Source organism: Narcine bancroftii, chromosome 3, assembly GCF_036971445.1.
Source record: "Narcine bancroftii isolate sNarBan1 chromosome 3, sNarBan1.hap1, whole genome shotgun sequence".
Taxonomy (NCBI): domain Eukaryota; kingdom Metazoa; phylum Chordata; class Chondrichthyes; order Torpediniformes; family Narcinidae; genus Narcine; species Narcine bancroftii.
Window position 1 is genome coordinate 40,392,949 of NC_091471.1, and position 18,430 is coordinate 40,411,378.

General features: G+C 40.1%; 1 protein-coding gene across 1 annotated transcript in view; it reads left to right on the top strand.

Moving 5' to 3' along the window:
* me2 (malic enzyme 2, NAD(+)-dependent, mitochondrial) overlaps positions 1–15,791 on the top strand; it is a 72,748-nt gene extending 56,957 nt beyond the window's left edge. The window contains exons 14-16 of the mRNA XM_069923902.1: positions 5,741–5,811; positions 11,901–11,999; positions 14,033–15,791. Of these exons, the coding sequence (XP_069780003.1) occupies positions 5,741–5,811; positions 11,901–11,999; positions 14,033–14,194 (332 nt within the window). The 3' untranslated portion in view covers positions 14,195–15,791. The remainder of the gene's footprint in view (positions 1–5,740; positions 5,812–11,900; positions 12,000–14,032) is intronic.
* Positions 15,792–18,430: the final 2,639 nt, after the last annotated feature.

Consider the following 18,430-nt stretch of genomic DNA (forward strand, 5'->3'; position numbering starts at 1 on the left):
ACGAGAGACATAGATAGGTTGGACAGCCAATACCTGTTTCCTAGGGTGGGAATAACAACCACTAGAGGACATAAGTATAAGATTAAGGGAGGAAAGTATAGGAGAGACATCAGGGGTAAATTTTTTTACACAGTTGTTAAGGCCTAGAATGCCTTGCCAGGAGTGGTGATAGAGGCTGAAATATTAGGGGCCTTTAAAAGACTATTAAATGGGCCTATTAATTGGCAGCAGCCATGAGAGGCTGCAGACTCTGGGGAAGCAGAAGCAGGGCACCAGAGTACGGGAAGATCACACACCATCTGAGAGGGAGAAGCAGAGGAGACTATCCTTGGGGATGGTGACTATGGCGGCAGACCCGTGAGGGGGCCTCTGTGGCTGAGGGACCAGTGCATGCGGCAGGGTGCTGGCAACTCGAGGTGAGAAATGCATGGAAGCTGTGGGCTATGGAGACTTATGCTGGGCTCCAGACTTCCGGAAACTGGCTCGATTTAGCTGGAGGGGTACCAGGTATCAGAACTGGGATGCGAGAGGGTGCTGAATGGTTCCTGACTGAGTCGGAGATTTGGATGTGGATTTTGGGTTGCCAATGGTTTGGATTGGACTCTGTGGCTGTGGAAGTACTGGAGGTGAATCTATGGACACTTGGTAACTCTTGGCTTCTCTCTCTGACTGACTGGAAGTCTGTCTAGGAACTGTAAGAGACACTTAGGCAATACCTGCTGGTGACGAATCTTGCAGCAGGCAAAGGAAATTACATGTAATACGACATTGTTTTCTTATTATGACAATAAATTGAATCTTGAATTATTCCTGCCTAGAAAGAATCTTTATCTTTAGTGGAATTGGGTATATTAATAAGTCTTTGTAAACTTGGGGGAGAAGGTGTTAATTATGACAGTTAGCATAGCTGCTAGTGCAACGCTGTGGAGTTCGAATTTAAATTTTGTTAGTTATGGGAATTACTTAATTAAAGTGAGCTTTACTTAATTAAAGACTACAATACTGTATTTTTAAAATTACTTTACAATTTGCAGTGTATTTTGTCTTTTAAATGGTGCATTTTTTATTTTTTTTTATTTTTCACACTATAAACCATATTAACCAAGATACATACAGACATTTTTCTTCTTAAATATATACAGTGTCGTTTTCTCCCCCTTTTTCCCCCCTCCCTTCCCTCCCTCCCTCACTCCTTTTCCCATTTATTTAAAGTTCAATCTATAAGATGCATTAAACCCATTAAACAATGTCGTCACTTAATAAAAATAAACAAGAAATTTTACTGAGTCAGTTCTTTTCGTTATCTTCTCCTTCTGTCATTTTAGGTGGTGGAAGTCCACGGTAGGATTTCTCTATTGTGTTTCATGTATGGCTCCCATATTTGTTCGAATATTGTAATGTTATTTCTTAAATTATGTTATTTTTTCTAATGGAATACATTTATTCATTTCTATATACCATTGTTGTATTCTCAAGTTGTCTTCTAATTTCCAGGTTGACATAATACATTTTTTTGCTCCAGCTAGGGCTATCATAACAAATCTTTTTTGTGCTCCATCCAAATCAAGTCCAAATTCTTTGTTTCTTGTATTACTTAGGAGGAAGATCTCTGGGTTTTTTTGGTATATTGCTTTTTGTGATTTTATTTAATATCTGGTTTAGATCTTCCCAAAATTTTTCCACTTTCTCACATGTCCAAATTGCATGAATTGTTGTTTCCGATTCCTTTTTACAGCGAAAGCATCTGTCTGATACTGTTGCGTCCCATTTATTGAACTATTGAGGTGTGATGTATAGCCTGTGTATCCAGTTGTATTGTATCATGCATAACCTCGTGTTTATTGTATTTCTCATAGTTCCGGAGCATAGCTTCTCCCATGTTTCATTCTTTATCTTTATGTTTAGATCTTGTTTCCATTTTTGTTTAGGTTTTCTGTTTGTTTCCTCGTTCTCCTTTTCTTGCAGTTTGATGTACATGTTTGTGACAAATTTTTTAATTATCATTGTGTCTTTAATCACATATTCAAAATTGCTTCCTTCTGGTAACCTCAGACTGTTTCCCAATTCGTCCTTCAAGTAGGTTTTCAGTTGGTAGTATGCAAACATTGTATCGTGAGTTATATTATATTTATCCTTCATTTGTTCAAAGGATAATAATTTATTTCCCGAAAAACAATTTTCTATTCTTTTGATCCCTTTTCTCTCCCATTCTCTAAAGGAAAGGTTATCTATTGTAAAAGGGATTAGCTGATTTTGCGTCAATATTAGTTTTGGTAGTTGGTAATTTGTTTTATTCCTTTCTACATGAATCTTCTTCCAAATGTTAATGGTGCATTCTTAATGTAGGTATATTAGTTTGACATTGGAAGTCAGCCGGAAATTTGCATGTCTGACATCAGTAATTCTCGTAGGTTCAGGATAATGGGGGTTTCTACTGTAGTTGCATTGAGGTATGGGGTGGGCAAAGAATTTAAACATGTGCAAAGTTTTTTTAAAACAGTAATAGGGTGCCAGGAATGGATTGCCGGGAGTAGTGGTGGAGGCAGACACAATAGCAGCCAGCATATAAGAGGCTACTAGCTAAACATCTGAGCATGCAGGTGATGGTCTGATATGGATCATTTGCAATTTGGGCATGTTTGTTGCAGACATGGTACTGAAGGGTCTATGTATGTTGTCCTGGCAGGATGATTTGACTACAGGAGTCTTAGTACAATTGTATTGAGGCAGGATAAGACTTTATCTGGAATAATGTTTTCTGGTCTGGCAGCCCATTTGTGATAGCATCAATGCAGCAGATTGGTTCCTAGGGTGGTAGATTGCTCACAATAGGATAGATGTATCAGACTGGGCTTGTGCTCATTTTTTTAAAAATGAGCAATGATTTCATTTAAACATGATTTCTTGCAGGGTTTGACAGATTACAAGGTGATGTTTTCCTGACTAGTGGCCTAGAGACCCAGTGAAAATAAATGGTCAGCCATTGAAGAAAGGTGAAAGAAATGTCTTCATCCAGAAAGAAGAGAATCTTTAGAATTCTATAGCCCTCTTTGGTGCAGAGCTAAATTCCAAGTTTGAAAAGTGGGGATTGGGGCAAGAGAAATCGATAGATTTCTCTATATTGAAGGATAAAGGGTTGGTACAAGAGGCTGATGATGAGCTAAACAATCAGTCGGACATCAAGCAGAGGAATAGGGCATGGCTGAATGGCGTGCTCCCAACATTTTCTCAAGCTGCTTTTATTCTTTAGTAGCAAATCAAGGATCCTGGAGAGTTCAATTTTTTCTAGAAAGAAATTTGTCTGCTTTTGTCTCTTTCCCAAGTGATTGCTTATTAGCCATTCTTGCCTGTAATCAGATGATAAACATTCTGCCAATATACTCTGAAATTTTCTCCATTGCCCATTTTACCTTTATTTTTTTTTAATTTTAGAGATAGAACATGGTAATAGGCCTATCTGGCCTACAAATCTGTCCTGCCCAATTATACCAATGTGAACAATTAATACAAATTCCATACATCTTTTGGAATATAGAGGAAAGTTGAGTACCAGAGGAAACTGGGAGAACATAGAAATTCCTTGCGGCAGATTCTAACCCAGGTTGCAGGTGCTGTAATAGTATCCGCTCAGCATGCTGCCCTTTTTCTTACTCCTTCCAAAACAATGTTTCAGTTCATGCCTCACTTTTCCTCACACATCTCGTGATTTTCTTTTCAATTTGGTATATGGTTTTGTGCCTCATCTGGTTATGGATTTTAACTTTGCATGACTTGTAGGCTATTTATGGTTTCATTGATTACTAGATTTTTTAATGAAAGTCACATCAAATTTGGCCCGAAAAAAACAAAAATACCCAGTTAATTTTCTGTTGGATTCTGAACTAATAAATATATACTTAAGGAATTATGAAAAATTATTTTTTCTAATGGAATACATTTATTCATTTCTATATACCATTGTTGTATTCTCAAGTTGTCTTCATTAATGAAGGCATTAATGTTGAAGTGGTGAAATAGATTCAACAATAGTTGGATGGGAGATGCCAAAAGAGTAGTTGTGGAAAATTGTTTGTGATATTGGAGGCCGATGGATGGAGTGCCTCAGGGATTGGGACTGGGTCCATTGTTGTTTGTCATATGTATTAATGATCTAGATGATAGGGTTGTAAATTGGATTAGTAATTATGCAAATAATACAAAGATTGGTGGTGTTGTGGTCTGAAGAAAGTTATCAAAGCTTGCAGTTGGATATAGGACAGAAGAGTGGGCTGAAAGATGGCAGATAGAGTTTAATACTGATAAATATAAGGTGCTACATTTTGGTAGGACTAATCAAAATAGGACATGCACGTTAAATGGTAGACAATTGAGGCTGCAGTAGAACAAAGGGATTTAGGAATTTTGGTTCATAATTCCCTGAAAATTGAGTCACATATCGATAGGATGGTGAAGTAAACATTTGATATGTGGCCTTCATAAATCAGAGAATTGAATTCAGGAGTTGGGATGTCATGTTGAAGTTGAATAGGGCATTTGGTGAGGCCAAATTTGGAACATTGTGTGCAGTTTTGGTTGCTGAATTATAGGAAGGATATGAACAAAATAGAGTGAGTGCAGAGGAGATTTACAAGGTTTTCTGGGTTTGAAATGCAGGGAAAGTGAGCAGGCTGGGACATTATTCTCTGGAGTGTAGAAGATTGAAGGGTGATTTGATAGAGGTATTTAAAATTATGAGTAAATGTGGACAGGCTTTTTTTTGAGAGTGGGGGAGATTCAAACAAGAGGACATGGATTGAGATTGAAGGGAAAAAGTTCAGGGGAAACATGAGGGGGAATTTCTTCACTCATAAGGTGGTGGGAGTGTGGAATAAGCTTCTGGCTGAAGTGGTAGATGTGGGTTCAATTTTAATATTTAAGGAAAAGTTGGATTGGTACATGGACGAGAGAGGTGTGGAGGGTTATGGGCCGGGTGTTGATCAATGGGACTAGGTGGGAGAAGGTGTTTGGCACGGGCTAGAAGGACCAAACTAACCTGTTTATGTGCTGTAATTGTTATATGGTTATATGACTAATTGCTCTTTGTACAGTAAAATCCCCAGTTTCCAACACCTACAGGGATCGTGGATGTCGGATACGCGAATTTTCCGGTTGACTCAGTTCCAATGCCTAATACATCTGCATTAAGAATACACTGTTTAAAAGACAAAAGACATTGCAAAATGTAAAGTAATTTTTTAAAAATCAGTAATGTATTCTTTAATTATATGAAGTACATTTTAATCAGGTCATTCCCGTAAGTTACACAATTTAAATTCAAACCCCAGTCTCTGGTGCTGTAACAGTGTTGCGCTAGCAGCTACGCTAACTGTGCTGCTGTCGTAACTAACCCTGACTCACCTCCACATAAGTGCCCCTGTCAAACCCTTGGTACGACTACACAAACATAATTAACCCTTTCCCCCAAGTTTACAGATTTTTTCCCTTAATAATAATAAAGATAGACTCTTACCAGGCAAGGATAAGGAGACATTTTGGGAGAATCACCCTAGTGGCAAATGGCATTGGCCATCTCTTCGTCCTGGATATTGGGGATTTTAATGTGTAACTGCTCAGATCAAGTATCAGAATTTCTGATGGACTCCTGTGGAATGTTAAATCTAGAATGTGCATTTAGATTTTCCTATCCCCTCTGCTTTAGTCCACTAAGATTTTGATCGCTGAAGTTATGATTTTGTTGCAGGTGTGGCACTTGCTGTAACCCTTGTGGGGGTTCGTAAAATCAGTGACCAGGTTTTCTTGGAAGCTGCAAAGGTTTGTGAATTTTGACTTGATGAGTGAAGTTTTATCTTGTAAGATGCATTTCCAGCTGTCTGAAGAAATGTAGTGGTAAAAAATTCAGTTGGGCCCCAGCAGGTGATCATTCTCTAACTGTGTTCAAGATACAAAGTAGTTGAGAATTTTATCAGATCATGCAGCTTCTATAGGAACCAAATGGATATAACTGTACTGACAATAACCACACCAGCAGTGCGAGTATAAGACAGCTTTAATAAACTAATATGTACACTAAGAGGTTTTGTCTCTCTGCAAGACGAACCTGGAAGGCTAGACTGTAGCTCTGGACTGCTTTATACACAAGGTCACCGGGATGACCCCTGGTGACCTAGTGGTGTAATTACATCTTCTTTGGCTTGGCTTCGCGGACGAAGATTTATGGAGGGGGTAAAAAGTCCACGTCAGCTGCAGGCTCGTTTGTGGCTGACAAGTCCGATGCGGGACAGGCAGACACGATTGCAGCGGTTGCAAGGGAAAATTGGTTGGTTGGGGTTGGGTGTTGGGTTTTTCCTCCTTTGCCTTTTGTCAGTGAGGTGGGCTCTGCGGTCTTCTTCAAAGGAGGTTGCTGCCCGCCAAACTGTGAGGCGCCAAGATGCACGGTTTGAGGCGTTATCAGCCCACTGGCGGTGGTCAATGTGGCAGGCACCAAGAGATTTCTTTAGGCAGTCCTTGTACCTTTTCTTTGGTGCACCTCTGTCACGGTGGCCAGTGGAGAGCTCGCCATATAACACGATCTTGGGAAGGCGATGGTCCTCCATTCTGGAGACGTGACCCATCCAGCGCAGCTGGATCTTCTGCAGCGTGGACTTGATGCTGTCGACCTCTGCCATCTCGAGTACTTCGACGTTAGGGGTGTAAGCGCTCCAATGGATGTTGAGGATGGAGCGGAGACAACGCTGGTGGAAGCGTTCTAGGAGCCGTAGGTGGTGCCGGTAGAGGACCCATGATTCGGAGCCGAACAGGAGTGTGGGTATGACAACGGCTCTGTATACGCTTATCTTTGTGAGGTTTTTCAGTTGGTTGTTTTTCCAGACTCTTTTGTGTAGTCTTCCAAAGGCGCTATTTGCCTTGGCGAGTCTGTTGTCTATCTCATTGTCGATCCTTGCATCTGATGAAATGGTGCAGCCGAGATAGGTAAACTGGTTGACCGTTTTGAGTTTTGTGTGCCCGATGGAGATGTGGGGGGGCTGGTAGTCATGGTGGGGAGCTGGCTGATGGAGGACCTCAGTTTTCTTCAGGCTGACTTCCAGGCCAAACATTTTGGCAGTTTCCGCAAAGCAGGACGTCAAGCGCTGAAGAGCTGGCTCTGAATGGGCAACTAAAGCGGCATCATCTGCAAAGAGTAGTTCACGGACAAGTTTCTCTTGTGTCTTGGTGTGAGCTTGCAGGCGCCTCAGATTGAAGAGACTGCCATCCGTGCGGTACCGGATGTAAACAGCGTCTTCATTGTTGGGGTCTTTCATGGCTTGGTTCAGCATCATGCTGAAGAAGATTGAAAAGAGGGTTGGTGCGAGAACACAGCCTTGCTTCACGCCATTGTTCATGGAGAAGGGTTCAGAGAGCTCATTTCTGTATCTGACCCGACCTTGTTGGTTTTCGTGCAGTTGGATAATCATGTTGAGGAACTTTGGGGGACATCCGATGCGCTCTAGTATTTGCCAAAGCCCTTTCCTCCTCACGGTGTCGAAGGCTAATTACATATCACCACACTAACTAATGTTTCTGCCTCCTTTTTGGTGATTCCTTGATGAACTGTTCAGGCCTGAAATGTTGGTGATATCCTTTTGCTTCCTATAAATGCTGTATGACCCACTGAGTTTCTCCAGCTCTTTTGTGTTTTTACACTACAATCACAGCGTCAGCAGACTTCCCTGTTTAACTCCAACTGTGCTCTTAAAGATTACTAATGCTGGGAGATCGACATTTCTGGTGCACAGGCAAATATCAAGCACTCCTGGATTCTGTAAATATACCAAGGTGTTGGCTTCCTCTTTTGTACCCAACAAGGTGCTTCAGCCCTTGCCAGGGTGAGTTTAAGTGAAGCACTTAATATCAGTTAATTGAACTTAAAAATTGTTTGTCTCTCCAAGGCCTAGTAATGTTATATTTCCATTTTCTATAGTAACTATTCTTGGTCACAAATAATCCCATTTTCAAGTCCAAAGTCCCAGATAGTTGGGAAGATGCTGTGATTTGTTTTCCATCTTTTCAGTTATTGTATTTGACTATATAATTTGCATTAATTTGAAACTTTTGGTTGTAAATTTTTAAATGCACATAATTTTAAAATCGTGATTTTGTCTGTTTAACATTGAACATTACAGCACAGTATAGGCCCTTTGGCCCATGATATATTGACAATCTATATATACCTATACCCTCAAAAAAACTAAACCGTCCTTACCTCATAACCCTCTCTTTTCCTTTCATCCATGCGTCTATCTAGGTGTCTCTTAAATGCCCCTATTGTTCCAGCCTCTACCACCACCCCTGGCAATGCATTCCAGGCATCTGTGTGGGGGGAGGGGGGGGGGGGAAGAAACAACTTGCCCCAATATCGCCTCTAAATTTTCCTCCCTTCGTATAGATGTCCTTTGGTGTTCACTGTTCCTGCCCTGGAAAAAAATGTGCTGGCTGTGCACCTTATCTATGCCTCTCATAATCTTGTAGACCTCTATTTAGTCACCTCTCATCCTTTGCTCCAAAGAGAAAATCCCAAACTTGCCTCATTAGAGACATTTTCCAATCCAGGCAACATCCTAGTAAATCTCCTCTGCACTCCCTCCATTGCTTCCACATCCTTCCTGTAATGAGATGATCAGAAATGAATATAATATTCCAAGTGAGATCTCACCAGAGACTTCTGGAGCTGAAATGTTATCTTATGACTCCTGAACTCAATCCCCTCTGACTAATGAAGCCCAGCATACCATAGATCTTCTTAAATATCTTATCAACCTTTGCAGCAACCATGAGATACCCCAAAGTCCCCTCTGTTCTTCCACACTTCTAACTATCCTACCATTAACCACATACTCAGCCCTTCAAGTTTGACCTTACAAAATCCATCACTTCACACTTGTCCAGATTGAAACCATCTGCCACTTTTCTGCCCAACTCTGCAGTCTGTCTATATCCTGTTGTAACATAAATAACCTTCAACATTATCCACAACATTTCCAACCTTTGATCTGTCTGTTAACTTACTGACCCATCCTTCAAGTTCTTCATCCAGGTAATTTATAAAAATCACAAAGAGCAGGGGTCCCAGAACAGATCCCTGCAGAACTCCATGAGTCGCTGACCTCCAAGCAGAGTAATTTCTATACCCTGCTATTATTTGCTTTCTACAGGCAAGCCAACTGTGAATTCACAGCCAAGGTTCCATAGATCTCATGCCTAATGACTTGCTGTACAAGTCTCCCATGGGGGCTCTCGTCAAATCCATGCACACACACAGAAAAAACCAGTTTGTCCACTGTTGATGTAAGACTCGCTGGTCTATAATTCCAGGATTTTCTCTATTACCTTTTTTAAACAAGGGTACCAAATGTGCCATTCTCTAATCCTTCAGCACCTCTCCTTTAGCCAAGGTGGATGCAAAGATCATAGCCAATGCTCCAGCAATTACTTACCTCCCTTTCCAGAACAACCAGGGGTATATCTCATAGAACATTACAGGACAGAAATAGGCCCTTCAAGTCTGTATTTTTCCTGCACCCTGACCATAGCCCTTCTTACCTCTCCCATCCATGTACCTCTCCATATTCTTGGTAAATTTTAAAATTGAGCCCACATTCACCACCTCAGCTTGTTCCATACTCCTACCACTCTCTGAAGAAGTTCCCCCTCATATTCCCCCTAAACTTTTCCCCTTTCACTTTTACCACATGTCCTCTAGTTTGTATCTCCCCTACCCTCAATGGAAAAAGCCTCTCTACATTTACTCTGATTTTAAATACCTCTATCACATCTCCCCTATTCTTCTCTGCTCCATGGAATAAAGTCCTAACCTGTTTAACCTTTCCCTGTAACTCAGTTCTTGAAGTCTAAGCAACATCCTAATATATCTTCTCTGCACTTTTTCTATCGTATTGATAGTTTTCCTGTAGTTAGGTGACCAAAATTGCACACAATACTCCAAATTTGGCTTCCCCAATGTCTTGTATATCTTTACCATAACATTCCAACTCCTGTACTCAATACTTTGATTTATGAAGGCCAATATGCCAAAAGCTATCTTTACAACCCTATCTACCTGTGACACTACTTTCAGGGAATTGTATATCTGTATTCCCAGATCCCTCTGTTCTACCGCACTCCTCAGTGCCCTACCATTTACTGTGTATGTCCTTTCTTGGTTCGTCCTTCCAAAATGCAACAACTCACCCTTGCCTGTATTAAATTCCATCCGCCATTTTTCCGCCCATTTTCCAGCTAGTCCAGATCCCTCTACAAGCCTTGAAAACCTTCTTCACTGTTCGCAACATCTTCAATCATAGTGTCATCTGCAAACTTGTTGATCCAATCTACCACACTATCATCCAGATCATTGATATAGATGTCAAACAACAATGGTCCCAGCACCGATCCCTGAAGCACACCACTAGTCACAGACCTCTAGTCTGAGAACCAATCATCCACCACTACTCTCTGGCTTCTCCCATCCAGCCAATGTCAAATCCATTTCACTACTTCACCATGAATACCTAGCATTTGACTAGCCTCCCATGTGGGATCCTGGCAAAGGCCTTAGTAAAGTCCATGTAGACAACATCCACAGCCTTTCCTTTGACAACTTTCCTGGTAACCTCAAAAAACCCTATAAGAATGGTTAAACACAATCTACCACACACAAAGCCATGTTAACTATCCCTAATCATTTTCTGGCTATGCAAATAATTGTATATCCAATCTCAGAACAATATCTACCTCGGATTGATGTCCCCTCCTCTGATCCCAGGGACATCAATCCTAATGCTTCCAATAAGATTTAGCATTCCTCTTTCTTAATCTCAATTTGGTCCAGCACACGAGCTTGTTCTATTCTGACCTTCTATTCTATTCATTTAGGAACTTCCTAAACTCCTCTGCCTCCAGGCACATTGCCTCCATTTTCTGCTCTTCACCTAAGCATAAAATGTCTTGGGGTTTTCCTTAATCCTACTTGCCAAGATCTTCTCATGATCCCTTCTTGGCTCTCCTGAGTCCTTAAGTTCCTTCCTGGCTACCATCTAATTCTCATGAGCCCTTCAATTATTTTGCTTCCAAAATCTAATGTATTCACATTTCAGATTTATTGCTTCCTTCTTCGCTTTAACTAGCTGGAATGCATTATCATCAACAGTTCCCTTTCCTACCATCTTTTCCGTGTCTCAGTGGAACAAACCAATCCAGAACCCTGCCCAAGTGTTCCCTAAACGTCCTCCATATTTGTGCTTCCTCAGAAAATATCTTTTCCAAATTTACTCTCCCTTTTTCTTGCCTCATCCCATCATAGTTAACCCTTCCTCAATTAAATACTTTACTATTTTGTTTAGCAGTTGAGACCTGCTCAATTACTGGATCAAAAGGTGCTGGCATTCTTCACCTCTGACTTGTGCCTGAAAGGGCTAGTTTAAGATTTTAACCTGCTCTGCTAGGCAGTGTTTTGTAGCTGGTGGGGTGTTTCTTTACCAGCCAGTTTCCAGTGATATAATTGGATCTGATTTCGACAGGAAAGCAACTGTGCATTTCTATTGTATTAAAGTTGATGAGTTAAACGATGAGAAAGCAAAAAAAAAAAGCAAGGCATTTGCCTCTGAACTGGCAGGCAAAAGGAATTCTCCCCTTCATGAATGTCATACCTTTTTGTGGCATTGCTGTGGAATCCAAACCTGCTCATCCATATGTTCTTGGCCATTTGGAGTTAAATTCAGAATCAATAAATGTTGTTATTAATGCAAACTTCATTGCTGACTAGTATCAGTAAATATCACAGTGCCCTAGTGATGTTCTTATGAAATGAATTGTTGAATTTTGTTTTCTATTTTTTTCCTACAATTCTGTATGTACATTTCCTTCAGGCACTTGCTGACCAAGTGACCAACGATGAATTAGCTGAAGGCCGCCTTTATCCACCCTTGTCCAATATCCGGGAGGTGTCCATTAATACTGCAGTTAGGGTGAGCATTGTTACAAGCTTTTGTTATTTCTTGTTAAACGATAGTTGAGTTTTAGCAGAATTTATTCAGAAAGATAAAATCATTGGGATCCTTGAAGATGTGTGTCTGCGTGCTCGCTTTGGAGTCGCTCATTCAGGTTGCACCATTGGTGACTCGTATTTCATGAATTTGGAAGGTTTGAGCTTTAATCTGAAAAGTTTTTAAAAAGAATAAAACAGTGCAATTCTTTCTCAATCCTCCATTTGTTCTCCTAGATAAATCATGAAGAAGGCACTATAATCCGGAGTGCTTCATGGTTGTTTTAATATTACTTTTTGTTCTGATTTTGTTTCATATCTACATTTGTTTTCTCCTGTTAAATAGGATTTGAATTATAATTCATATTTCCAGATTAATAAACCTGTAAGTCTTGGCCAGTTTAAACCTGTTAAGCACAGATGGATTTTGTTATTAATTTCCTCTAGAGATAAGCTTACATCATTGAATTCCTTGCTAATTAAGCAATTTTTGGTCTAATCTGGGCTGCTGTCAGTTGGAGGGTGTAAAAGATCAAACTTTTATAAACTTGTAATGAAAAATTATTACAATTTTGGGAGGGAAAATCTGAGGAAATAGCAAGCTGTTAAATTGAACTTCTGTAGTAAATTTGGGAATTTTTAAGACTTGTTTCAGAACTAATATATCATTAAATTCTTTGGCTTGGCTTCGCGGACGAAGATTTATGGAGGGGGTAAAAAGTCCACGTCAGCGGTTGCAGGGGAAAATTGGTTGGTTGTGGTTGGGTGTTGGGTTTTTCCTCCTTTGCCTTTTGTCAGTGAGGTGGGCTCTGCGGTCTTCTTCAAAGGAGGTTGCTGCCCGCCAAACTGTGAGGCGCCAAGATGCACGGTTTGAGGCGTTATCAGTCCACTGGCGGTGGTCAATGTGGCAGGCACCAAGAGATTTCTTTAGGCAGTCCTTGTACCTTTTCTTTGGTGCACTTCTGTCATTAAATAAGCTTTATGCTTGGGTAGATATGCCAAATAACAATCTGCACACTAATGTCACCAGTGTAATTAGAGTCTTAAACCCCTTTCACACTTGCCTCCCACTAAATTGGCTGTTCATTGACCTGGGATAGGAATGGGGGTTTGGCTTTTCACACTTGACAACTCCTAATTGGGACATTGAACACTTTCACACTTGCAAGGAGCCATCCCCGGGGTTAGGACTGTTCCCCCTTCTACTGGTGACATCATGACGCATTGAGCGATAGTGAACCTGCCCTAAATCCTGATCAATGTATTATGATCTTGTATTTGAACAAAATTAATCAGACATAATTATAACATAATTAAAAGCTTTTGCGCACAATTAATAAATATTGGGCGGGGAGAGCGATGGTGGACCGACCCTCTCAGAATTCTTTGCAGGTTGTATGTGTGCTTTGCATGCACAGAACATTCATGAAGGGGTTTCTCTGTTCCATGGCATTTTGGGAAGTCAAGTCTGCCATTGTTTTTTCCCCACTGTCTTTTTAAATTGTGCGGTATAGCACGACCAATTTTTCCACGCGCGCATTCCTGCACTCATGCAAAAACTTGGGTCATTTCAATCCCACAATGTAATCACCCATTTAACACGCCTGATTGCAACGCCGACGTCTGCAGATGCCAGGGATTGTACTAGGGGTCGAGGCTGTCAATCCCCGGAGTGAGATGATGTCACCTGACCTGGTGTCGAGAAGATTTTCCTTTCACGCCAGATACTTTAAAGGCCAATTGGTGGTTAATTCCTGGGATCACTTGCAAGTATGAAAGGGGCTTTAAACTCCCACTTTACATGGCCAGCCATTACTTCTAAGGGTAGAGTAAGTCTTAACAAAGTTGAGATGCTCTTTTAGTGATGCCTTTTCTTGCCTGTACATGCTATATTTTGCAACATTTAATTAAAAGTAGAGGTTTCACCCTTCCTGGTAAAATGATTTGTGCAAGATTATAATTATATATTTACCCTACTAGTAAATGCAAGCTTTATTTGATTTTCATTTGTTACAGATTGCAGAATTCTTTTACGCAAATGGTATTGCGTTAGAGTATCCAGAGCCAAAGGACAAAAAGGAATTTTTTCTATCGAAGATATGGAAGACTCATTATGAGTCATTCCTTCCAGATATTTATGACTGGCCAGATTCTGCAACAAAGCTCCCTAATTTGTAACCTGATGGATTTTATCCTTTGCTAAAGAATTTAAGTGTCTATCTAATCCTTGTGATCATGTTTTTGAGCTGTTGACAAATCATCCTCAAACTTAGTGCAGAAAGAAATTTTGTTCGCCAATTTATTTTCCACAAAATTAACTGTATTTTATTGGTTATTTGCAGTTCTTTATCGGAATGTTTGGTGGTTGAAGTGCTTTACTGCCACTTAATTGTGAAATGCATCTCCTTGTAGGCCAATTCAATTATCAGTTTAAAAATTGTGTTGGTTTAACAAATTTGAAGAGTGACCCCTTCATCACAGTAGTTTTGTCCAGATTATGTTCTGAAGTATGACTATTTAGGAAGCAAGAAACATCCATGGTTTTACGTGGTCATTGTCTTTGATCAAATGAAACTTAACTGTCGTGGTTGATGCTTGAAAGGCTTCAGCAAAATATTTGTTGCGTTATGATTAAATTCAAAAACTCTCCAGATACTGTGAATGGAGATAACGGATATTTTTAAAAATACATAATTTAAAATGATAGGTTCCATGAAAGCCAGTGAACCAAATGATCGGATGGTATGTATGAATTGGGAATTTTTTGATAATATAAATTTAAGTCATAGTTGATTTTAAGGGTGTTAGCATTTTTGTCTGCTAATAAGTTGACAGAACTGTAATATTTGATTCTGCTTGCATTTGTCAAGTAACAGCATAATTTTAATACAAATTTTCTCTCAAGCTATGTTCAGTCCAAACAGGCTGGCCAACCCCATGTTTCAGATTTCCCATAGAAGTGGACAATAGGAGGACAATGAATCAACAGTGGTCAAACTGCTGAGTACCAGTGGTCACGGTAATAAATATAGGAATTTTCAATCATTGATTGACACAAAGAATGTTTTTTCCTGTTTTCTGAGAAAATACCATACTTTTGTACAAAGATTTGTTGCCTATATGTCTGGTATTTGACTGTATGTTTGTGAATATACCTGTACATAGAGAACAAGAATGAAAACCATGTCAAATTTGAAGTTAAATTTCAAGAAACTGAAAATTTGGAAAGGAGATCACTGGTTGGTTTCATTTATTAATAAAATGAAAATAAAATATTTAAAACCTCAGGAGTTGGGGTAAAATTGGCATATAATCATAAAACTAAGATAATCTTCTGTCAAACAATTTTAAAATTCCAGTGGTTACTGGTTCCTGCTCTCTTGAAACTTTCTAAGTTCACTAGAAAAATATTATAATACTATGTAATAACTTACAAAATTTAAAGTTGTTAGGATATTCATAAGAATCTAATTGTCCAGAAAATCTGCATGCAGCACCGCAAATTTCCAAAGACATCAGAGTTTTTCTCTTCTATCAGTATTCTGCTAAATTAAAAGAATCCAATTAAACATGAGCATTTGAAATAGAATTACCGGTAGATAATTGGTAGACTTAGAATAAAGTTTAATTTGGAAGAATAGCAAATGTATTTTTTTTAAAGACAACTGAAGATTGTTGAGAGGCAAGCTTGATGAAATTCTCCTTTGGCACTTTAATGTAATGCGTTATACAATTGTTTTATTGTCCCAACTTGTTTAAAAATTGATTTGTAAAAGCCTGAAGTATTGATGTCTAAATTCCAAACCATCCTCACCAGGTCTGCTTTAGAGGTATTATCATTTTACAATTTATTTTGGTACCATTTTGTGAATCTTTGATTTGACGGCTAAATTTACAAGCATGACTTCAATGCCAAAATGGATTTTGTCTGATGATGCAATTTTCAATATTTAACAGATATAAAGCATCTTAATTTTTTTTTAATAGGACTACCTCATTATTTCTATTAAATGGGGGCAAATTTCATTCTGAGCTGGTCTTTGTCCAGTTTTCTTTGGCCTGATGCTGGGAACAATTTACTGATGGATAATATAGCTCAAGGTTGTAAATAGGGCGTTAAACTAACTCAGGGAGAGAGGGCTCCAAAATCAGAAGGTTCAGTGAATCTGAAGGAAATTAAAGTAAGTGCAGTGGCATAAGATAATGAGGGGGAAACTGATCAGCAATTTGTGAAAGACTAGGCAGATGATCAAACAAAAATATGCTAAACTGAGTAGTGTTTATTTGAATGTACTTATCAGTTTACCTTTGTTGTAAATGCTGACATGTACAGCCACATATGAGTGTATGGCAATTACAGAAACATGGTGCAGGGTGACCAGGAACAGATGCTCAATATTCCAAGTTATACCAGTTTGAAAAGAACAGGCCAAAGGGAAAAGGAGGCAGTGGTATTGTAATGCTCAGTGAGACCTTATCTCAATAAAAAGGCAGGAAACTACCTGCCAGTTAGTTTAACTGATAATATTTACAAGTTGCCACAGTCAATAATAAAATAAGAAATGTCTAAATTTAGGGAAACGGAATAGAATTAAACCTCGTCATTGTGTATTGTGTATTGTACTGAAGGACCTGTTCCATGCTGCGTGACTCTAATGTGGTTTGACAAAAGGTTGTTTGACAAATTTGCTCCAATTCTTTGAATGTTTAATAGTGTTTAATGGTGAGAATAGATAAAGGGAAACCTGTAGGAGATCTAGATGAAGATTTCCAAAGGTCATTTGACAAGGTACCACATAGGAATTGTTACATAAATGGAAAGGTCAGGTTATCAAAGGAACAATGAGACCCGGCAGTCTTACAGAAAACAGGTGTAATAAATGGGTCCTTTTAGAATTTGAAGGAAATAGATAATTAATGGACATAAGAACATGGCTGATCTAATGGACATAAAATCGTGGCTGATCTGACCATGGGCTCTGTTCCCTATAACCCTACAATACAAAAATCTATCCAACTGTGTCTTCAATGTATTTAATGAAGCAGTTCTACTGCTTCCTTGAGCAGAGATTTCCACAGATCTGGGAAAAAGCTGTTCTTCCTCACCTGTCCTAACCTCTATCTTAAACCACCTATCCCACCTCTATCTTAAAAATCGTTTCCACAATGTTAAATGTTTCTGTAAGATTTGCTCTCATTCTTTTGAATTCCTGTGAATTTAGTCCCATGAGTCTCAATCTCTCATAAGCAAACCCTCTCATTTTTGGAATCAACATGGTGAACCTCTGCACTGCCTCCAAAGCCAGCATATCCTTTCTCAAGTAGAACATAACTGCACAGGCCCTTCTGCCCACAATGTTATGTTGACCTATATACACAAAAAATTGAAACCTTCCCTACCTCATATCTCTATTTTTCTTTCATCCATATGCTCATCTTCTCTTAAATGCTCCTCTTGTTCCAGCCTCCACCACCACCCCGGCAATGCATTCCAGCCACCGGTAAGTCTTGGGGGGGGGGGGGGGGGGTTGCGGGGGGAGAAACAACTTGCCCCTAATGTCTCCCCTAAACCTTACTTCCTTCTAAGGAGACAAGAACTGCATGCAGCCCTCCCGATGCAGCCTCTGCTCTACCTGTACAGTTGCAGCAGAATCTCTGTTCTTAAATTTAGTTCCTTTAACAATAAAGGCCAACATGTAGTGACTACTCCAGCAGAGCTACAAACAGACATACACCAGGTGAGTCATCCAAAGACTGTTTGAGTTTACCAGGCTTCTTTTATATCTCCCCCCAACCCCCCCGTCCCAGACTCCACGGGAAGGGGGGGGTGACATTCACAATGTGTTTGCTGCCAATCTGCGGGGCTGCCGGGTTTAAAGTAAATGCAGTGGAAGCCCTGTGCCCTCTAGAAAGAGACAGAGCAATCCAGCATGCCGTTATTCAGCATGTAGTACCATGCATATGCAGTCCATTGCCTAGGTGAGTGCATAGTGGCCTGGCCCACGGCTCCACACGTTCACTAGTGAGCCACACCAGCGACAGTTCGCGATACTGCACTATGCGCCTGCTTGGCCTGCTACACAGCCAGTCCACTACCCTTCCCCCCACCGAATTGTCACCAAAACAAATGACTGGCTGCATATTGCCTTTGGTGGACACCCTTCTCATCTCGGCTGGGGGCAAAGAATAGGGGAAGTAGGATTACATGTGCAGGCTTGAATCTGTCCACACTAAGTGGTTGCGAAGGCCCCCCAATGTCCAAAGTATACACAACCCCGTCCCTCATAACCATGTGGCAAGGGCCCTCATACGGCCATTGTAATGGTGCTCCTGGGGCCTGTCAGTGCACAAACACAGTCATTGTCGAGGAGAGGTGGAGGCACATGGTGTTTAGGGGTTCCATGCCAGTTGTTT